Source organism: Canis lupus, chromosome 1 (assembly GCF_003254725.2).
Source record: "Canis lupus dingo isolate Sandy chromosome 1, ASM325472v2, whole genome shotgun sequence".
NCBI lineage: Eukaryota > Metazoa > Chordata > Mammalia > Carnivora > Canidae > Canis > Canis lupus.
The window spans coordinates 85,218,956-85,236,994 of NC_064243.1; the positions used below are offsets into that span (position 1 = coordinate 85,218,956).

The 18,039-nt window shown below is 39.7% G+C and overlaps 1 protein-coding gene across 1 annotated transcript in view; it reads right to left on the reverse strand.

Moving 5' to 3' along the window:
- The window catches only part of TMC1 (transmembrane channel like 1), a 118,493-nt gene that overhangs the window by 44,873 nt on the left and 55,581 nt on the right, over window positions 1-18,039 (reverse strand). Inside the window, exons 7-8 of the mRNA XM_049106013.1 lie at window positions 17,830-17,936; window positions 15,028-15,126 (exon numbers count right to left, since the gene is read on the reverse strand). Of these exons, the coding sequence (XP_048961970.1) occupies window positions 15,028-15,126; window positions 17,830-17,936 (206 nt within the window). The remainder of the gene's footprint in view (window positions 1-15,027; window positions 15,127-17,829; window positions 17,937-18,039) is intronic.

An 18,039-nucleotide genomic window follows, 5' to 3' on the forward strand; every position in this document is an offset into this window, starting at 1 on the left:
AGCATCCTCCCACAGCAAGCATGTTTATGCATGTGATTACATGCTCTTTCCTTAAAATTATATGCCAGATAATTAGAATCACCAACTCCCCAAAGGCACCTGAGTAACCCTCTTTACACTCAGAACATTGGCATATTCTGATGATCTTTCTTTTATCATGGTCTTCATCTCTCTCTTCTCAAATTCACTGTTTTTCATGTTCAGTTTTGAAGTATGTTTCTGTATTACTACATATCCACTTCCCCAGCTTCCCTCTGATTTTGTCTTTCTGGCAATAACTTGAAATTACTATGTTTTATGAAATGAGACAGTAATAACTTGCCAATGTGAGGCCTCCTCTGGAGATCAAGTGAGTCACCCTTGAATCTTAGAAAGTCCAGTTGGCTACTTTTAGCATCATTTATACACAGCCGGAGACTTTAAGGCCCACAGCTAAAGAAAGCAGAAGAAGTGGGGAGGCAGGGTGGAAGAAGAAGAGGAAAAAAAATCCCCTGGATGCTAATTCCCAGAGGAAAACTTAAGGTAAGCAATTTAGAAAATTGCCTTAAACAGAGATCATGCCTAGCTCAAAACAGAGGCCAGTAAAGATCTGGAGTAATTATTGCTTTTGAAATTTGCAGCAAGTTTATGTTTTAATACTGTGTAAGAATTAGCAGGGAAAAAAGTATCCAGAAAAATCTCAGAAGAGCTCATGAGCTTTGAATAGGGTCTGGATGGAATGAGAGGGATGTAGGCAAAAACTGAAGGGCTTCCCTGCACTGCACCTGGCTTTGCATATTTTCAGCTCAAGAAGAAAGCAATCCTACCCAAATATGGGGCTAAAGAACTAGTAGAAACCTCAGACTGGGGAAAGAAAGCATGTGGACCGATCTCATGCCCCAAATAAGAAACCACATAGAGGGGCACCTGGGTGGCTCAGTGGCTGAGTGTCTGCCTTTGGCTCAGGTCATGATCCTGGGGTCCTGGGATCGAGGCCCATATCAGGATCCCCGTAGGGAGCCTGCTTCTCCAGAGCTCTGCCTGTGTCTCTGCCTCTCTCTGTGTGTCTCTCATGAATAAATAAACAAAATCTTTAAAAAGAAGAAAGAAAGCACATAGAGAGGGATTGGTCACCTGCCCAAAACCCAGAAATCATCCCAGGAGAGTGATAATAGGTACAATCTCCTGCACCCAGTTCAATGACATCTTGTTTCACATTTATCAGTTAAGGGCTTTGCTTTCTCTCGGCCATTTTAAGTCCAATCTCCTCTACTCTGTCCTGAGATTTCCGACTGGCCTTCCCATCTCAGAGCAACAACAACAGAGCGTAGTTAAGTACAAGCATTTTCCTCTTGTCTGGTTTAAAGATATCCTAAAGTGTTCATTTTTTCTCCCTAAGTACAACACATATCATTTTCTGAACACCTCCATTTTTCCCTGCAAACAATGCTCACCTCATTTCCATGCCTCTATCCCAATGCTTTGTGACAATGGTTGTAGCAACATCAATCAATAAATTTTGTTGAGCATCTAGCATTTGCTAAACATGTTCCCTCATTTCAGAATCCTTACACAGATCCTGTGAAATTGCTCCTGTTAGGAGCAATGAGTTTTCTTCCACTCTTAGTATTGTCTTCCATGAAGAGTAGATTCATAAATGTAACACCCCAGCTTCTCCCCACTTCCTTATGCTGTCCCCAGGGAGAAAAAACTAATCCTATAATAGAGCATGGAGAAAAAAATGGGGATGGTGCAAGCTACCTCTCTTCCCCATCCTGAGACAGCACACATTGTGCCCTACCCCTGGAGGAGGGAACGCTGTCCTGGTCTTGGGCTGCTGTGTAGAAAGTTCTGGCTGTGAAGCTCACTTGCCCATAGAAAGGTGCCACATTCTTTAATATTGGCTTTAACAATAATAAATAATGGTTATTATTTATAACAATAAATAATAAAGGTGATATGTTGACCTCCATCTGCCTAATGCTTTGTCTTGTTTCTGGTTAGCTCACAACCTGGTTGAACAAAGTAGGAGGTGTATCTACCATGACTCCCCCATTGAGCAAAGACTCAATGGCCCTATTCCTACTTTGCAGATGAAGAAACCAATCTTTAAAGAGGTTAAGTAACTTGTGTACACTCACATAGCTAGCAAGTGACAGTCTGAACTTGAACTGAGTCTGTCTGATTCAAATCCATATACTTCTTAACTGCTGTGCTCTACTACTTCTCCTGAAGCTTTGCCTTCCACCCTTTGTATCATGCTAATGCCATACCCTCCCAGTAAAACAAAGAAACAAGAAACCCTACCAATCCAGCGGGGCCTTCTCTGACATACTCCCCTGGATTGAACCATGGTGATGCCAGGGCCTCTTGAGAAGGACCTGAACACCCCTTCTGAAGACTTCAAAGGGCCTCATCTCCATGTACTTCAACATTACAACTTGACATCATTTTCTAGTTCATAATGGCGGTACTGGGATTAAAAGACAACTCCAAAACAACATGAAAGGAGAACGCAGATGGATAAAAAGCGTCTGGTGAGCTTGTTAGGTTAGCACAATAGCTACAGTGCCAGCTGGCTTATCTGGTGTATGTACATTCAATGGCTGGCACTTCATAAATATTAGACGGCAACCCAAAGGGGTAAGGTTCAGTTTTGTTTTGTTTTGTTTTTCTTTGTTTTGTTTTTGAATCCTGATTATTTCACAAAGATTTCTTTAGTTTGCCTATTCCTACATGTACAGTTAAGCATGTAAATGAAAGAGGCACTACTGAAGAACTCAATTTTAAAAAGCTTTATCCAATCCATCATAGCAGCATATTGAAGGGTGACTTTAAACAGTCACTCCCCCTTTTACCCTAGGGGGCCCCCACATTCCACGCATCTTTGCCTCTCCCTTAAAACTCCAACAGTAGACATCTGGAAGTGACTGCAATAGCAATGATTCCCAGCCTAGCCAAAGTTCTATTCAGTTTCTATGTCAGCGTCCATGGCTTTCCCTGTGGGAGCACTCTCCCACCCCAAAATCTGTGACAGAGAAGCCACAGTCAGAGCCAAGTTTCAAATGAGCATGAAACATTCCCATTCAGCTCTGAGTTCCATCCTTGCGCATCGTCTATTAAGATTCTAATTTCTGTTTGAGTGCTGTAGCTCATCTAGCTCATAGTCATCGACACATTTCCCCAAGAAAGAGAATGTTTTGATGATGTCGCTAGAAATCAACTCATATATTTGTTTATCTCACTAACTTTTATTGAGAATTTACTATTTGCCAAGCACTACGCATAGATGGAGTAAGATACTGGATGGCAGAGGGCCCTTAAAAGGTTCTTATGAAAAATATCATCTTCGTAAGTATTTGTCACCTGAAATTATATTAGACCTCCATCCCTTTGGTGTTTATCATAACTACAAATAAATAGTTACTGCAAAACACAACATTCCATCCCCGGGATGGTAAATGAGTTTCAGCGTCCTTAACAACACTTTTCAGTTTGTAGTAACCACCAAAGCACTATTTCGTACAAAAAAAAAAAAAAAAAAAAATCTTGAAGTCAAAACTGGTGGAAAGGAAGACATAATTTCTGACTATGCCTACTGAGCATATGTAAGGGATAGTGGTGCCACAGCATGGGGTATGTTCCTACCTTTCTCTGTACGGGTACCAGTCATTTATACTTTAGTGTTAAAGTTGCAAGTATGAGTGAAAGATAGAACATGGCATCACCTAATATCTGATAAAGTGGACAGAATCAAGGAGTGAGAAGGCTAACAACACCCATTGCAAACCTCAACTGACTTCAAAGGACACCAGCCAGGCTGGTACCTCGGTGTACCTGCTGAGATCCTGCTCTGGCCACCTTCTTTCTCTCTGCCCAGACTCATTAAGCTTCAGCCTCATGCTTTTCACTCACCTCTGAGTTTCCTTTCCTTTTGCTACAACCCAGATCTGGAGATGTAAAACTGACGCTCTACCCTCTTAGCTAGGGAGCATGGAGATTACAAAGAGGAAGCTGGGCTGAGCTTTAGCAGAACTTCTAGTTTCCAATAGATGGAATTAACTACCTGTCTCCAGGACGGAAGTCCATGAGCTCTGGCCCTCAAGAAGCTGTGAGAGGACAGTTGCTTTTCGTGCCTATCCATAGATCAGCACCCTTGTTCTTCTGCCTTCTTTCTAGAGAGCTGCCATGGTTGGTGCCCCATACCCCTTTCTGGCTTGTGGATACTGTGCTCTCTCTGTCAGGGCTCTCTCCTTTTCTTGTCCCTCCAAGAAATGAGCATTTGAGTCAGGTATCCTGAATAGGCATTTAAGGAATGAAGTGTTTATTAAACATCTACCATGTGCCAGGCATTGTGCTAGTGCTTTACACACACAACCTCGTTTATCTTTAATGCCAGCCTGCTAGTTAGGCGTTAATTCTATTATTTGACACATGACAATTAAGAGGCTCAGAATGGTTGTCTAGTATCTCACAGGGACTATGTGGCAGGACTCAGACTCAGGTCTGTCTAAATCCCATGACTGAGTTCTTTTCATTATGCAACTCTACATTTTAAACTACACTGACTTCTGTAAAGAGCATTTCCATTTGTCTTCTTTGTGCCGTGGTCCACAACTAGCACTAATGCTGGGAATTCTAGATAGAGGCCCAGTGCCTGATACACATCTTATTTGATTGGATATCCCACAGAACCCTTTTGCTCAAGAGGTTCCCCCAAACCTGCTTCTTCCTTCTATCTCCTAACCCATCTGTCACTTCAGTCAGAAACCTGGATATTCCATTATCCTTCCATTTTCACCCCTAAGTCACATGCAGTTACTAGCTTAGTCCTGTAGTTTCTGCCTCATGATCATGTGTGACACTGATCTCTTCTCTGTACACCACTGCCATTCACAGGCTTCTCTTCCTCCATCTTATTCTATGTTCAACTAAGTCCCATTCAGTACTCACAAGATTCACAAAGAATCTTCTAAAGGGTAACTGACCACATTTCCATCCTACTTCAAAACTCTGTGCTCCCCACTGCCCATAAAGTCTGACTCCTTAGCATAGTGAACGAGACTGTCCTCCTTGATTAGATACCTTTTTTGTATGACACACTGATCTGTAAGTATGCAACTTTCTCCCTAAATACCAGCTTTGCTCAATCACTCATGGGTATTGAGTGCATGAGACCATTTCCTGCCTCCATGCCTTTGTGCATGTGGGTTCCACTATTTGGGATGCTGTTCCCCTCTATCTTCCCCATTTCAGAGCCTAGTTTATTTCTACTTTTCCTTTAAAACCTGTTCAAACTACCTCTGTAAAGCCTCTACTGACCTCTAGACCAGAACCACTTGTTACAGGGAAATGGTCATTTCCTTCAGGGGTACAGAGCTCCAGTACACGAAACACTCCCCAGGACCCCACTGTCCCTCTACTGACTCTATCCCAGGGTAAGTATAGTGACTTCTCCAATTAATATTTTTGGAATGAACTAGCTGTACTTGCCTAGCCCAAATATGACTTCCTTCCTGTAGGGAAAAGCTTTCCCAGGTTAGATGGACTATTGTGGAATCCCATATTAGCAAGGCCATTTGTCAGAGTCTCAGATTAGTGCTCCAATTTGGCCTGCCGGAAGTAAAGAATGTGAAGTTCTGGTGTCCATCTGCCACTCCTTTCAAACAAATTATTCACAACTCAGATGGAAAACAGAGTTATTGCTTACTAGGTCCTCTCAGATCTCTAGGAAACTAAACTCTAGTAAAGTGTAACACTGAACCCTCCCTCCCTAATGCCTCCATGTGCCTGGGCCATGTATCTCTTAGCTTGAGATCCTCACATTGTTTGGCAATTGTTCATTTGCACAGCCAATTAAACCAAAAGGTCCCTTGGGCAGGGAAAATATATTAGTTATCTTTGTATTCCTAGCATCTCACATTCAATTTATGTTTGCAGAATGACTGGATGAACAGAAAAATTGCTTCTGGTGGTCATTAGTGATCCTCTGTGAGATTAAGCTCATTCAAATGATCATCTAAACCACCTTTTTTTTTTTTCTGTTTTTCCTCACTCTGCTACCCATTTTAATAAAAGAGAGTAAATCATTCAAGACAGTAACATGATTATAACAATCTTATGTTGGAATTTAATGAATAAAAACACCAAGAAAGTGTCTGACAGACACTAAAGCTGCCAAAACTCCCTAATTTTTTCAACTGTCTAATTGCCTAAAACTCTTATAAAATAAGAAAATCTCAGTGCTATAAAATGAGCTTCTACATATAGTTTCTTCCCAAATGGGAAAAATGGTCTTTTATTTCACGAGGTAAAGATTAAAAACATTATATTACAGGGTTTTGTTATTCAATTAACTTCTGATCTTCTAAATCTGCCTACTAATTCTTTGAAGTAATGAAAAATGAGGCATCATAAAATCATATAGAAAGAGAAATGTATGTGGTTATATGGACACAGCCTGTTCTAGGAATTACCTTCCCTTACTTCATCTATTTTAAAAAGAGTTTTTGAACAAATGAAAAAAAATATAGAGAAAATAAACTACTTGAAAAAAAATGAAGTTCAGAAAATTTCATTTCTATATAAGTAGCATATATTTTATTTCAAACATTAAAGTCAATGAATATAATTTCAAGTACAATTTATAAGCAAGTATTATTTATTGGAGATACATGATGCTGGAACATGGGGTAAAGTTTTTACTGAGTTGTTTTCAAGTATTTTCAACTTTCAGTAATCTATTGTTATAGTAGACATATCAGACTCATCATCTGGTGCTATTTGTTTATATTATGCGACAATTTAATAGATTGTGAAATTCTAATCTGACTCAATGGCTCAACCTTTAATCTATTAGGTTGACAGCTAATATTTAGATATCAGCAAATTCCTACCAGGCAAATAGAGCTCTCTCAAACAATCTTAACCTCTCACTTACTGATATTTATTGATATATGGTACTCTTACGTATTGATAGACTCTTCCTTGGTCTCCTCAAATGTAATTTTCTCCTCTCTAATCTGTTGATCTTTTAAGTTCCAATTTTGATAATGCCACTACTCATCCACCACTCTTTTGAATTACTTTCAACTACTTTGAGAAAAAATAAACTATCACCAACTAGATTCTAGAGGGTCCCAGATGTCTTGATATACCTTTCTATCTCTGTAAGGCCGTCCACTCCGATGCTCCTTCGTCTAGTTTCGCTAACCTGCAGCCAGTCCCTGGAATAAGGCAACCTTCTCCCATAACAGGTCCTTTGATTCGCTGTCCTTGTTTTCTAGAAGGCCTCTCCCATCTCTCAAATTGGGAGCTGGTATTGACTTCTCAGAGCCCAATTCAAATGTTACTTTCTCAGAAAAATTTCCACTCTCCTTTACCTTCCTCTCTTAGGCTGTAAACCAGGTCAGGATCTCTAATATATCTAAATGCCTTTACCTTTCTTCTGTAGTACTTGGCACAGTCACAATTACATTTATTTTTGTGATTATTTGATTACTCTACTATACTTTAAGTTTCTGAGGGAAGAGACCTTGTTGGGTTTTTCTTCCCTTTGCTTAGCATCTGTCACATTACCTGGCATCTGGCAAATCCTCAATAAATGTCCACTAAATTAATTAAAAGAAGACTTGGTTCTGGGATCACATCCAAAAAAGGGATGCTATTTTCATGCTGCAACCATGACATCAGGATCCTAGACATCCCAAATTTCTGCAAAAGAGAAGGTGGGCTTTGTTTGGCCAGATGCAGCTTAAGGAAGATGTTGAAAACTGAAAGTTGTTGCTGAATGAAATAAAGCACTGATAGAAATGAAGACCTTGAGGGATCAGTTTCCCAAGTCTGTAAAATAAAAGGATACCAAGAAAGCTAAAAGCAGACCCAGAGATCTCTTTTACCACGAGCTGTAGATGTATATGAAGAAGTCCAGGAGTAGCAGATTAAGAGGCCTATGAGTGAGAGCAGATTTGAGATGCCTCTTCTTTTAATCAAACTTAATGAGCCTATTAAACCAGAAGGACCTGTACTGGATTGAGGAAATGAGCAAATATGGGACCCAGAGATGGACAGCCTTTGGATGCTGCCAATCTCAGCGCCTCAATCTTGAACAGCCCCATGATGTTCAGTAAAGTTTTCTAAGGAGTCTAACTATGGATACAAAGGAGACAATCCTTACCCCTTTCAATCATGGGACTTCTATTTCAGGGAAGAGCAATATATCTGGGTGGATGTGGTAATCTACAGGCCTAGCTTTGTCCCCAAGAGGCTTAGCAGTCTGGCTCGGGGTCATATGTCTGCCCTCACCAAGAGATTGTTTATCATCTAGGAATTCAGTCTCTGTTACATGAGGCTGAGACAATGGCAGAGGCAAAGAGGTTATGTTGGTGTATTGGAAGCTTATTGAAACTAAGTAAGAGCAGCACAGCAGCAACAGTTCTGATCTAAAGTAGAAGAACCAAGTCACATTTTCAGAGCCAACAGACCCCTATAGCAGCCATATAAGTGTGCTGCTCAGATAGCCTTCAGGAGACAGCCTCCAGATACTACTACTTTGTATCAACCAGAATGGAACATAAATGTGCTCATCCTGAGACCATGTCCTCTGCGGTGGCCCCCAGGCCATGATCCAGAATGATGAGAAATACTAGAACCAGTGATATGGGATTTCTCCAATGGATATACTTCGCTTGGAGACTCACCAGTGGCCTAGCCAAAACTTTTTCCAAAACTGTACTGCAGCCTAAGACTTCCTACTCAATCTTCCCCTCTTCTCTCCTTCACAGGAGTCTGGCCAGAATTGCTAACTGGAGACCTTCCCCACCTACTCATGCTTCCTCTCCCCTTCTATATTTTCCCCTCAAATTATCCTGAATCTAATATTGTCTTGATGTCCATTTCTTAGGAAACCTTAAATGATTTGCCTTTTAAAGAGGGCTTCCTGAAGAACCCTCATGCACTGTTGGTGGCAATATAAACTGGTGCAGCCACTACGGAAAACAGTATGGAAATTGCTCAAAAAATAAAAAATAGGGGATCCCTGGGTGGTTCAGTGGTTAAGCGTCTGCCTTCAGCCCAGGGTGTGATCCTGGAGACCCGGAATCGAGTCCCACGTCAGGCTCCCTGCATGGAGCCTGCTTCTCCCTCTGCCTGTGTCTCTGCCTCTCTCTCTGAGTGTCTCTCATGAATAAATAAATAAAATCTTTTAAAAAAATTAAAAATAAAAATACCATATGGTCCAGTAATTCCACGGCTGGGTGGGTATTTTTCTTCTTTTTTTAAAAAGGAGTTTATTTATTTATTCATGAGAGACACCAAAAGACAACAGGATCACACACTGAGCCGAAGGCTCAACCACTGAACCACCCAGGTGCCCCTGGGTATTTTTCTGAAGAAAATGAAAAAGTAACTTGAAAAGATATCTGTACCCCCATATCATTGCAGCATTATTTACAGTAGCCAAGATTTAGAAGAAACCTAAAAAAAAAAAAAAAAAAAAATAGAAGAAACCTAAATGTCTGTTGATGGATGAATGCATAAAGAAAATGTGGAGTGTGTACATATACATGCATATGTATATATATGTATATATGTGCATATGTATATGTGCATATGTGGTATTATGTATATGTGTGTATATATGTACTGTTATGTATATATGTGCATATGTATATATTATATAGATATATAGATATATAAAATGCAATATTATTCAGCCATAAAAATGGAAGGAAATCTTGCCATTTGCAATAGTATGGATGGGCCCTGGGCATTACGCTAAATGAAATAAGTCAGACAGAGAAAGACAAAGAATGTATAAACTCATTTATGTATGGAATTTTAAAGAAAAAGAAAAAGGAAAAAACTAGCTCATAGATACAGAGAATAGACTAGTGGTCACCAGAGGCAGGAGGGAGAGGATGGAAACAATGAGAGGAAGAAGTAAAAATGTATAGCTTTCCAATTACAAAATAAACAAGTCATGGGGATGCAAAGTACAATAAGGAGACTATAGTTAGTAATACTATATTGCATATTTGAAAATTGCCAAGACAGTAAATCTTAAAAGTTCTCATCACAAGAGAAAGAATTCTGTAGCTGTGTATGTTGACAGATGTTAACCAATCTTATAGTGGTAATCGTTTTGCAGTATATACAAATATTGAATCATCATGTAGTACACCTGAAACTAATATAATGTTGTAGGTCAATTATATCTCAATAAAAAAGGGAATACTCTCTGAAAATAAAGATGCATTTGAACTACTGAAATATCCCTTAAAAATATGTTATTCCATATGTATATCACAAAAATACCTCTTCTAAATGTGGCCAGTACAATAAAAGATGAAGGAACTTAGGAGAACTGACATATGTCTGCGAGAAAACACTGTCGCTCTGGAAGATTATTATTTAAAAGAACTGTTGATGCTAATAAAATAAGGAATGGAATTGTTTCAAAATATTCAGAATGTCTGCAATAGTCTCCTTTGAGGACAGATTTCAAGGGTGGTATGTGGCATAAGTGGACAGGGCATAAGGAATCCACTGGGGGTATGCTAGAATTAAACCAACAATTTGACATTAAAATCAGCCACATTTTACTTTGAATTTTGGTACCTCCTCTAATTACCTGGGCTAGATTTGACAAACTGACTAACCTCTCTGAGTCCCAATTCCCTCACCTACCTATAAAAAGATTATTGGGGTGTCTGGGTGGCTTAGTTGGTTAAGTGGCTGCCTTTGGCTCAGGTCATGATCTCAGGGTCTTGGAACTGAGCCCCAGGTAGGGCCTCCCTGCTCAGTGGGGAGTCTGTCTCTCCCTCTGCCTCTGCCTTCACCCCCTTGTGCTCTAATGCTCTCGCTCTCTCTCAAATAAATAAATAAATAAATAAATAAATAAATAAAATCTTAAAAAATAAAAGAAAAATTTTTTAAATTTTATGTATTTATTTATTTGAGAGAGAGAGAGAGAGAGAGAGAGAGAGAGAGTTGGGGGGGGGGAGCATAGGGAGAGGGACAAGCAGACTATATGCTGAGTGTGGAGCCAGACCTGGGGCCCATCCTGGGACCCATTCTGGGACTCTGAGATCATGACTTGAGCAGCAATCAAGAGTCCAATGCCCAACCAACTGAACCATCCAGGTGCTCCTATAAAAAAGATGATTGATCTTCATTCTGAAGGGTTGTTATGAAGATGAAATTTAATGTATGTTCCTATTTAACACATGAGAGGTGTTAATTCTCCTCTCCTGCTCCTTTTAGGGCTTCACCCACCAAATCTATGATGACCAGCCAAAAAGGAGAGGCAAAGTCCATTCACCATTTATCCTCACACAATGTACAAGATGCTCACAAGCTGGAAAACTGAGTACATTTCCCTTTATTCACAACTCAAATCTTTACCCAAATGATCTCACCATCTGATATCAGCTCCAGCTCCTTCCAAATGTCACTTCAGCTCCTGTCTCTCTCCCTTACAAGAATATCAAAACTGCAGTCTATTTCTCTTTATCATTCATGCATCATTCTTGTGTCTCCAAGTGTTTTGCCAACAAAGACATCCTCTTCTTCCTGACCTAAACCCAATCTTCCAATTCTACTGCTTCAAATGATACCACATCTGCCAATTGAATTCATAGCACACACATGAGACAACTCACTATTTTGTACTACTTTAATAAAATATTTTTTTCCTCTGAATTAGTAAGACTCACTGCTAGGTACTCAATAAAAGGATAAAAAATGGTGCTTTGTAAACCATGACTGAGAGGCTATAAGACTGTCCAACATTGCATATATCAAACGGTGTTTTTCTACTTTTAATTAAAGAAAATTTTGATGAGTTATGATATGTGTTTACAAATAACAGAGCACTGAGCTCCAGAGAGATACTTTGCAGGTAAGGGCTGTCCCGAAGGAAGTTCCAAGTTTCCAACATGAGACTCCACCTTCCCACCTCCATCCCAAAGGTTTTCTGACCCTTCACATCATATAAGCTCCTCTGCCACAAGAGGTCATGCTTGTATCTCTTTCGCAGTATTCTATAAATCGTTTTCTGCTTCTCTTCATCTGTATTTACATGGAATTGTTTAGCTAAACTGGCACATTAACCTTCTTCGATGCAACGAGCTAACCCATAGCTTAATTAGATTGTTCAGGCACTTGTTATCTCTGCCTTAGGCCTGAGACATGTATTTTCCTCCTGGCATCTCCGTGCTCTTTGGAAGTGCAGAATTCTGTTTGTAGGGATCTCAAGGATAGTTAATGATTTCCATAGTGCCTCCCTCCATAGTGCCGTGATAGATGGATTAGGAGCCACTAGATAGCTATAAGACCCTGAATTTAAAAAAAAAAAAAAAATGCTTCTGTGACTCGGTTTCCCTAATTTTATAATGTGAAATATGGGATGGAAGAGCTCTAAAAGCATTTCTATCTCTAAAAACCTTTTATTTTATGTTAAATGGCAAATAACTGAGTGGTTACAGTATGCAGAACAATTAAGAAAAGGTGTAAATGAATAATATCACTTTAATAACTTTCTTATTTTTTCTTGACCATTTATATTCTCTTAGAGCTTTAGAGTTGGTTTTAGTCAGACCTAGAATTATAAAGGAAAACGAGTAACACAGGCTACTTTGGTTTCTGTCTTCCTCTATCCACCTACAAATAGCATTTCAATAAACTGAACATGAGAGAACTATCAAGAGCAGTCATAAAATCTTGGTGAACCCATTGATTGCCCAGATCTCCCCTAGCTTCCTCCTGTATCCTCCGGTGAGAGCTCCTGATTTGCCCCTTATAGCTACCTTCTTTATTTTCCTCAGCTGATTAATACCTTTCAAATTCCTAATCGACTTTTTCCCCCAACTTTTAAATTTCAGTTAATCGACAAATTTACAAGTGCTTAGGCTTCATTAAATATATGTTTACAAATAAAAATCTTTTCTTAATACTTTCAGTTCTTTTCTCTGGTTTGACTAAAACATCAGAAAATGCCAATGATATTATTAGTTCTTGTTTTTATTAACCAGACTGGAAATTTATTATCTTGCTAATCAGAAGAGAATAAGACATAAAAGCAGTTTCAGGGGAACATAGTAAAAAATTATTTGATATTTAGAGAAAGGGTGGGGAGAGAGAGAGAGAGATGAGTGGGTGGATGAAAGATAACAGAAAGGAGAAATAAAAGATAAGTAAAATCTAACTCAGAGGTCATATCCTTCATAAATCCTAGACCTTCCCAGGCAAAATTAACAATCACTTCCTCGCGGCTTCCCAGTGTCTTTTTCTTTTTTCTATTTTGCTAACTTAGCATATAACGTTATGATATACTAGTTGACTATCTTCTACTGTCATGAGTGCCTTAAGATCAAGAATCATGTCACCTTTATCTTTGTAAAACAAACATTTGTTTATATTCAATAAATAAATGTTGAATTGAAATGAAAAGTCCAACTGGCAAAGATGATTGGAGATTCCAAATGCCACAAAATTGGGGCTGCCACCATGCCTTATGCTTATTCGCTAGCTTGCCTTGCTTACTCAAGACTGGGAACTTTTCCTTAAGTTTACATTTTCTGGAACTACTCACATAAATTAATTTCTATGGCTCTTTTCTCAAGGCTCTATAAATCCTCCTCTTACTCAGGATTGTGAATCAATAAGATTCAATAAGCTTCTGTTGGTTAAGTATCATATCAAGGGCTTCAAAGAAGATGCAACAGATATGATCCCCTCTTTAAGAAGCTCACAATTTCGGGGATTTTAGGGCAGAATTCTGTAACATCTGTAAAATATACCTATCGATACTATTACCATGAGGAGTGTTTATTAGTTTTTCTTTCCTCCCTTTATCTTATTCTCATTTGCTACTCTCCAAAAATTCCTTGAATTAACAATTTCCCAGTCTCTACCTTGCTACTTTCTTATCTTCTACACTTTCAAATATCTCTGATCTGGTCGCTATTTTAAAAAGAATGTGTGGAAATGAGTAGTTGCCACAGAGTTGAATCAAACTCCAAAATGATTTTTCTTTTATTTTTTAATCTTTTTTTTATTTTTTTATTATTTTTTTATTATTTTTTTTTCTTTTTTTAGTTTTTATTTATTTACGATAGTCACAGAGAGAGAGAGGCAGAGACATAGGCAGAGGGAGAATCAGGCTCCATGCACCGAGAGCCCGATGTGGGATTCGATCCTGGGTCTCCAGGATCGCGCCCTGGGCCAAAGGCAGGCGCTAAACCGCTGCGCCACCCAGGGATCCCCAAAATGATTTTTCAATGGCCAAAGATGGGTCTCTGCCACAACAACAATCCCCACCCAGGGCAGCTCAAAAAGTAATACTATTTTAGTATTACGGTCGAGTAATGTCCACATGGGTATCACAGTGGAGTGATACTTATTTTAGTCCTATTTAGAAGGTAGAATTCAGTACTGTTTAGTATTTAATATTTAGCTTTATTTAGTATTGACTACTCAGTAATACTAAATAGATTTGTTTAGGAAGCAAAACGGTTAATATGAAATGTTAAAACTCTAATTCCCTAAGAATCCTATAAGATTTTTCAAAAAGCACATTTGCAAACTCTTCCTTTGTTCTTTTCCAAAGCCAGAGATAAAGATATGTGTTTCAAGTCTTTGATCTCTTAGTTTGCCTTCATTCAGTAGTCTATATTCACATTTAATCATGTTATCATATTCTGAAACCAATTTTCGTTTTTTCTTTCTCTTCCTCCCTCCTGTTCTTTTCTTTTTCTCTTTCTTTCTTTCTTTCTTTCTTTCTTTCTTTCTTTCTTTCTTCTTTCTTTTCTTTCTTTCTTTCTTTCTTTCTTCTTTCTTTCTCTCTCTCTCTCTCTTTCTCTCTCTCTCTCTGTCTGTCTCTCTCTTCTTTCTCTCTTTCTCTTCTTTCTTTCATTATTCTCTTTTTAGCTGGGGGCAGGGACTTATCTCTTAAGACCTTCAACCAGCCCCAGAAGAAGAGGCAATGGGGTTTCAGATAGTAAAGAAAAATCTGTCCTCCTACCAATACAGCTGTGTAGAGACACTTACATTGAAGTCATACAACACACCAAAGTTTGCTGCAGATGCCTCTTCAGCTCTGGGAACTGTTTTCCTAGGTAAACTGCCATATGGCAAACCCCAGAGGTACTATATAGAGAAGCAAAGAAAGCAGTTAATAATTGGAAACAAAGTCTGAGCCACACATGTGATCACAAATGGTTTCATTTAAAAGCACTTCTTACACATTTTCATGGGGACTCTGTGAGTCTCCACGTGGGGTCCCATTTTCTGGGAATTGACTACTGAATCCAGAGTTAAGAACAAAGGGACTGCTAAGCACCCTGCATTCTAAGTTCAGTGGACCACCAACAGTTGGGCCAACCACATTCCCGGAGGCTTGCTGAGAAGCCCCACTACCCACCACCAACTCCAAACTGGTGTCTTGTAGGGGAGGTCTGGGGAGGAGAAAAGAGGCCTTTGGGGGAACTATAATGTTCAAAAAAGGAACCATACTACCCACATTTTCATATGGGGTTACCTCTTAGGGGTGGGGGTGGAGGGAGATTCTCTCTTTCGTATTAAGGAAGAGAAGACTTAAGTGAATCACTCATACAGTTTGAGAGTGTCAAATAGGAAGAAAGACTGCACCCTGATTGTATTTGCCTAGCCACTAATTCAAGTTTACTACTTTGATCTTATGCTACCAGATTCAAAGAGGAGTTACTAGGGACAAAGCCAGCCAACGAGGAAGAAAGAATAAAGTTCTAGCAGGTGTCGGGGAGAACTAGAAAAAGCACCCCTGTAGCCCAGGGCAGGCACATGGCTCGCCAAGCAGATGCTGCTTCTTATGTAATATGAAAACTTTCCTTCCCTGGGGCTGCGAGTGGAGGATGAATGTGGCTGGAAGCCTGAGTGCAGAGCTTGACAGGGCAGGAGCTGGAAATCAGCCTCTAGTCCTACCTGCCACTCAAGCTGCATGGCTTTCATGGAAACTTCTTGGCTTCCTAGGACTGAACAGAGCAGAAGGTGATTCCTTTCCATGCTGTCTCAAAGGAAGGCTGAATGAGGCTGGTGGGTGGAGGCAGAGGGAAAATGGAGCCCTTTTGCCAAGAGGCGACCCACCCTGGCCACTGGTGGTTTGGTAAAGCTAGCACATCCTCTTTTGTTCTTTGGCTGGAGGTGGTAAGCATTGCCCAGAAAACAGGACGCCCCTCAGCATCTAACACAAACCTGTAAGAAAGCATCCAAAGACAATATGCTTCTTGGTTCTGGGCCTACACCCAATCAGACACAGATTAGCTCCCTCTGCTATATATCGGGCATTCTGTAACTCCATATAGCGAGAGCGAATCAGCCACAACCTTTCATTTCCATGGAGGCTGTGGTGTGGGGGAAAGAGCAAGCACAACTGATAAAACATGTCTACCTCGAGTCTGACACTAAGAAACGTCATCATAGCCCCTGAAGAAGTTTCAGGTTTCCTTAGAAAGATGAGAGAAAAAAAAAAAAAAAGCTTGGGTTAATTTGAAATAGGTGACTTGCATTCTGCTGCATTTGCCTGTAAGTTTTCACTGGAGAGATAAACTGTTTAACAGGACTTCTGATCTGTGTCCACTGTCTCCTAAGAGCCAGATAGCTGTAGAACCTTGGGAATTATCTCAGGGATTATAAAACCAGTGAATTAGGTTGCAAACTCTTGGGACAAAGGACTGAATCATGGTCTTATTCCCAGAACAGCTTTAAAAAGCCTCTCTCTGAAATATTGGTTAAACCCAATAAGAAACGCGTGACTATTTCCACATTTTTAAATGGGGAAAGAAAACTCTTCTATAATCTACCTCATAAATTCGTTGTGAGGCTCCGTAAGTAAAAGAAGTGAAGGTGTTTTTGCGCTATTAAAAGCTAAAACTTGTCATGAATGTAAGGAATTATTAGGATTATTATGCCCCTGGGGAGGCTTTATACAGTAACTGGCCCTGATTCAAAACCATGGGGATAACATGTCACTCAAAACACTTAGTTTTGGCTGTTGGCAATGCTGTTCCGAACAAATTAGCTTTGAAATAGTGGTACCTGAAAAGACCCTTTGTAGCTTAAATAAAGCCTAACCTGACTTTTGTATGATAAGTAAGCGTCCAAAGGTCAGAGTCTTTTTAACTTCTTATGGATAAAGGCTCCAACCTCAGTCTTGCTTCCTGACCCTAGCTGATTGACTCTTTCCCCCACATCAGCTCAGGGCTTTGTCTTCTTCCATCTGGAAGCACTATCTTTTTTACTCTCCTCTCTGACCTTGATCCAGAAGACCCCACCCCTCTGTGTATCTGTATGTGTGCCTGGAAGGGAAAGGGAGTATCTGGGTTATCTTACTTTACATCCGGGGAAAAAAAATTGCTCATTTTGTGTTTCTTCAGATAGAAAAGCTAAATATCCTGGGTTGCACTTAGAAGCATTTCCTTCAAAGCAAACTCGGTAAAATAAGTAAATACAATTCACAAGGTGTCAAAGCCTACCTTTTGAGCAATTAACATTTTAGCACAGGGACCACGTTGGGAATCTGAGAAAAGCCATGAATCCTTCCATATAAAAATGTACATTTAAATGTATACACGATGTTTTATATATGATTTCAGGAGGCCCATGTACCCTTTGGAGCAAGAATTAGAATTTTTGGCCAATGAGGACCATTTTGCAGATTAACCTCATTGCACGTGCTATGACTCCAAGAGTGGCTATTGCCAGTTAATGATGCTATTATTCAGAAGAGAAAAGAAATTTTCTAGAACAGTGATCACATGAGAAACTTATTTCAACTTTTTTTTTCCCCCTGTAAACTGGAAGTCAGATTCTTACCTCTGGCAGCATGATGAGGCTGAATGTCAGGATGAAGAGAACCATATTAACCCCATACATCCATCTCAAGAAGAGGAAGTAGGAGGCCACGGATGAGCCAAACTGACCTATCAAGAAGAAAATGAAGGGTTGAAAGGTCAGAAGCAAACCAACCAAAAGCCATGTCTTGGTGCTTTCCAAAATAAATGGGCTCATGACAACAGTTTGGTC